The 5,000-nt window shown below is 38.4% G+C and overlaps 1 protein-coding gene and 1 long non-coding RNA gene across 4 annotated transcripts in view; one reads left to right on the top strand and one right to left on the bottom strand.

Annotated features, from left to right (window-relative positions):
- Positions 1 to 4,609, top strand: part of LOC307020809 (uncharacterized protein) — a 5,361-nt gene extending 752 nt beyond the window's left edge. For 2 of the 3 annotated variants that reach the window (XM_079652393.1, XM_079652394.1), the window contains 4 exons: positions 1 to 568; positions 1,131 to 1,343; positions 2,180 to 2,293; positions 2,716 to 4,609. The exon at positions 1 to 568 is cut by the window's left edge. In XM_079652393.1, coding sequence (XP_079508519.1) covers positions 1 to 568; positions 1,131 to 1,343; positions 2,180 to 2,293; positions 2,716 to 3,777 — 1,957 coding nt within the window. In that variant the 3' untranslated portion in view covers positions 3,778 to 4,609. The remainder of the gene's footprint in view (positions 569 to 1,130; positions 1,344 to 2,179; positions 2,294 to 2,715) is intronic. The other variant, XM_079652395.1, reaches the window with a different exon arrangement.
- Positions 4,610 to 4,909: 300 nt separating this feature from the next.
- Positions 4,910 to 5,000, bottom strand: part of LOC307020810 — a 1,359-nt gene continuing 1,268 nt past the window's right edge. The window contains exon 2 of the long non-coding RNA XR_013802986.1: positions 4,910 to 5,000. This exon is cut by the window's right edge and continues 963 nt beyond it. This is a non-coding gene — a long non-coding RNA (uncharacterized lncRNA).

The raw sequence follows: 5,000 nt of genomic DNA, 5'->3' as shown, positions 1-5,000 counted from the left end.
AGCATTGTGTGGTGCATCAGGTGTGTTTCAAAAAGAAGGTGAAGGGATGTCAAGACGAAGAAATAACGCAGCAGAAAAGACTACCAGGAAGATTGAAATTGGATGGCTTCATTTTCACAATAAGGAATACCAACAAGTGAGGACCTGCAATGGCGGGGGAACAAGACATGCATCGGTGGAAAAAACAACAACTGTTGCTCAGCTTTTGGAAATGGGAAAGAAGCTATTCTTCCCAAATGGCCACTCAACAAAAGGGCGAGTTGAAGACTTCACCTTTGATGTCTGTGATTTTAAAAGAAACCAGATCCCTTCAGATGACACTGTTGGCAGACTTTATGAACAAACTAAACTGAAGCTGCTTAGATTTTACATATCCACAAAAGAAGAAGCCCACCCAAAAGATCAATCCCCATCTGAGGTAGAAACAGTTAGAGAAGATTCCTTATCTGCAGATTCATCTGTTGCCATCACTGAGGGAGCAGACTCACATGGATCTGTTGATGCAGATGAATTGATTACAGATCTGCCAGAACATGGATATTCATCTGACAGCGACAATAGCGATCAGGTTTGTGGCAGTAGGAAATATAAAGTCACTTTAATGACAGGGACAGATGGAAAGAGATAGTGCTTGAAGATTAAACTTCAGGTAATAACTAAATAAAGAAATGATGTACATGGATTTCATAAAACAGAAAGGTTCCATTGTGTGCCATCAGTCACCACAGTTAGTCAGCAACTTTCTACATAGCTATAGTTATGGTAGGGCTATTTAGCACACGCTTTTGTCCAAGGCGTTACCAACATACTTTCACCTCTGTATGTTTCAATTTTTCCAGGACTTTGTTGTTGACATGTGTGGTCAGATGCATACATTTCTTTTTGTTGCATATTTTTTTGCTATTTCATACTTTTATTTGTAATGCTTTGAAACATATCACTTATCTTAGAGACTCTGAGGGAAGATTGAAGAATATCTAAAAGTTATTGCACAGTACCTTTATGCTTAATAGGCTAATGTGTAGTCATATGTATTTTTTTGCACACCATTTGATATTAATTGTGAAACATGTTTTTCTCCCTGCCATTATTACAAATTACTGCTGACAACAAAAGTTGTTTTTTTGTAGCATTTCCAGATACAACCAAGATCCAAAAAACAAAGATCAACCTCTGACACTGTGACAGCAGAAGGTCCAAGGCAATCACATCGCTCCCATTCAACCCCAACAGACGAGGCAGATACACTTGTATGGGATCCGGAAGATGATCTTTGGGGAGCAGGTGGTGATGAGATAGTTGTGATAAAATGGAATGACGTCACACATGAGGATGTCACTCAGGTAATGTGATCAGGAAAGTGTTTGGGTAAGGGGGTAGAAATGCAAATATATGTATTAAAACCAAACCAGTAAACACAGAAAAGATTGAGAAATGTATTGCTACTTCAATTCAATCAATTACATACTGTAGTTTTTTGTTGGATTTCAATAGTCAGTAAATTCGATTCAATTTATAGAAAAAGTCAAATGTGCATTCCTACTTTGAAAAAAATGTACCATGTCATTTTATTTTTATGGCATATGTATTCTGTTCCCCGATTATTCTTTGGACACACGAATGAAATAACCTACAGTGCTGTGAAACGCTTACTGTACTTACTGAAATGTTAGCTCACCCCCTGTATATTTAGAGCTTCATTTTGCCACAGCATATTGATTAACATTTAATAGTTTATGCTGCTTTAGAACCTTTCACATTTCAACAAACCAAACAAGACCTGATGAAAACCTGTGGAATTCCACAAAGATTTTAATTTTGCTCATAAGCTCATAACTCATGGTGGCATGCACAACTTCACAATTCTCCTTTTTTTGCGATAATTTCTATATCAAACTACCATTTGTTGTGTATAGTGGTATAGTAAAGTCATGTACAACTTGTATTAAAATAAATGGTGTTATTTAGCAAGCTGCAGTAGAAGTGGAAAGCAACAGAGTCCTTTTGACTTGTGATTGTGCAGTAGTTTTTATAAACACGTACAAGTATTTCTGGTTTTAAATAGAAGATGATGTTGAAGACTATTACGGAAATACTTTTGTAAATTACGGTCTGCAACAACGTCTAAGACTTCAAAGTGTCTGCTGTCAATTAATAACATACTTAATTCATCCTTCAGAGTGCGGAGATGAATGGAGTACCAATGCAGGATTTACTACTCCCCTTGTCCTCTGATTTTGGCCTGCCTTCGGCACATGTGTCCATACATGAGGATACAGTGCAAACAGCACAGGTAAGATGCATCACTGCAAGAAACCCTGAACACATCCTTTAAACTACCGGTCTTGTAAGATTTCACATAACTGTGGCCTGTAAAACATTTGTATACTGTCCTGAGAGCTCTGGAGGAGCTCGGTCAGGTATAAAAAAAGTAACTTTGATGATTTTTATACTGAAGTTTTCAGTGTTACCTCGGCTTTGAATTGGAGACAACAAATAGAAAGTCTGTGTTATAAACTGGAGGTGTGGTGGAGTTGGAAAGAAGGTCTTGTAAAAAATAGCTTTTGAGTTGCATTATTGGAAAAACATAGAATCCAATATTATATGGACCTTGATTCATACTCAACATTTAAACAATTAGGACATTTTGGCCTCTGCTTCATTCATTGACCAATCTTTTTGTGTGTGTTTGTATGATTCGTTCTTCTACTACAGGATTTGCTTTTAAATTCGAGCAGCCAACTATCCCCATCAACCTCAGCTGAAGGCTCAGGAAATCCAGAGAGCACGCGACGTGCATCAATTCACAGGACAAAGGTTGTTGAAGGTCTTTTGGCTGTATTTATGGACAGTAGCATAATACATTTGACTCTAAATATGGACTTTGTAAATGAAAATGCTATTGATGATAATGGAGTGTCAAGGGAGGTTTACACTGCATTCTGGGAGCAATTTCTTGAAACGTGTGAAGGGGAAGCAGAGCGAGTTCCAAGGCTGAGGCCAGATTTCTGTGAGGCTGAATGGCAAGCAGTTGGACGGATCTGGGTGAAAGGATTACTGGACCATGGTGTCATGCCAGTGAGGCTATCAAAGGCTTTCATTTTAGCCTGCATTCATGGAGTCGACTCCGTTGATGTAGACATCCTGATGACATCGTTTCTCAACTACCTCTCTCCTGTTGAGAGATCAGCTGTGGAGAAGGCTCTCCAGGGCACAATGGAGGAGAGTGATGAAGAGGACTTGCTCGACCTTTTCACAAGGATGGGTTCCCATTTCCTACCGGCAAAGAACAACATGGAGCCTGCCATCGAAACAATGGCTCATAAAGCCATTCTCCAAGAGCCAAAGTATATCGTCGATTGCTTCTTGACACCCATGTCACTTGTACAGCTGAAACTGCCTGACAAGGACAGTGTGTTGTCTCTGTATGAGAAGAAGAAAGCCACAGGCAGAAGAGTGTCCCAACTGTTTGAAACAACCAACGTGGTGCTGTCTCAGAGAGAACAGACCACTTTCAACCACCTCCAACGATATGTGAAAAATGCTGACCAAGCCAAAGCTGAAAAAATCCTGCGTTTCTGCACTGGTTCTTCTGTCATATGTGTTGACAGAATTGGGGTGTGCTTTAATGCTGAAACTGGGCTCAGCAGAAGGCCTGTTGCTCATACCTGTGGAGCTATCCTTGAAATACCGTGTACCTACAGCTCTTTCCCTGAATTTCGCACGGAGTTTGACAATATCCTGTCCAGCAACTACTTTGAAATGGATATCCTTTGAACTTGAGAGCAGTCATTATCAGGCCTGATAGTAACAGTTTGGAATATTATTTTGATTTGATATTTTTGTGTTTTTTTTTTCATTGAAACAACTGATGCACTGAACCGTGTAATGAGCAGTCTGCAATTCTATTTTCTGCTTTAACAAGGATATTACTTTTTTTTTAATATGCTTTGAGAATGACTGCAGTTTTCATTTTTGTCAGTTTGATCGTAACCCAGTTTAGAGGCTGAGATTAAGTGTGTTTTTTTTGCAGCTAAGAAAGCTAAACGGTGTTGTCCGTCACTGGTCGAATTGTTAATTGTTGATGTTATGGTGTTAAAGAGTCAGTCCTTTTTGATAACTCTCAGAAAAAAAATGTTTGAAATTTAATGTGGAAATAGTTGTTAGATCCTGTTTACAAAAAGGTGATGTTGAAAGTGTGAAATGTGGCCTGAAAAGACTACCCTCTAATTACAAGCCCTCAGAATGTATAAATAATATTACCAACATATCACTTTCATTTACTGCCATCTTAACATGGCACCGAATTATAACTCAATGCTATTTTCTTTAGAAACAGAAATCGTGTGTATGTAGATGTGCATATGAAGTGACGTATACATAATGTGCAATGTTTTATTTTTTTATTTCTCAATTGGTCTTAATAAATTGACAAACCAAACTGATTAGGCACATTTTAAATTGAATCAGGGTTGCAAGCCAGGATTTCACACTAGATAAAAATACAAAATTATTATTAATATTTCCACACTGTTAAAAGATCAGCTTGTGCTGTTATTTTCTACCCCTTTCTGACATTAAAGTGCCTGTCAACACAGGCATCACTGTGTTTTCTGTTAATTACATGTAACTTGATGTTCGTACTACTTGGTTCTAGCATTACTAAAGTCCTATACATTTTCACACACACTATTTTTGTTTCACAGTTCGAAAACACATCAGAATCAGAATACATTACATGTTACTGGTTAGACGCTTTTATCCAAAGCGACTTACATACTCAATACTGTGGACAAGGAGCAATTTGGGGTGAAGTGTCTTGCCTAGACACAACGACATGCAGTGGGGTTTGAACCTCTGACCATCTGATCCCCATAACAAGGCTATATCCACTGCGCCACACGCCTCACCCAATGAATACCTTTATTAGTCCAACAGAGGGGACATTTACATTGTTACAGCAGAAAAGAGCCAAAGACAGCTTAATGTTACCTAAGAAG

The sequence above is a fragment of the Notothenia rossii genome (assembly GCF_949606895.1).
Source record: "Notothenia rossii genome assembly, chromosome: 9".
NCBI classification, from domain to species: domain Eukaryota; kingdom Metazoa; phylum Chordata; class Actinopteri; order Perciformes; family Nototheniidae; genus Notothenia; species Notothenia rossii.
This window is presented reverse-complemented; position numbering and strand designations above follow the sequence as displayed.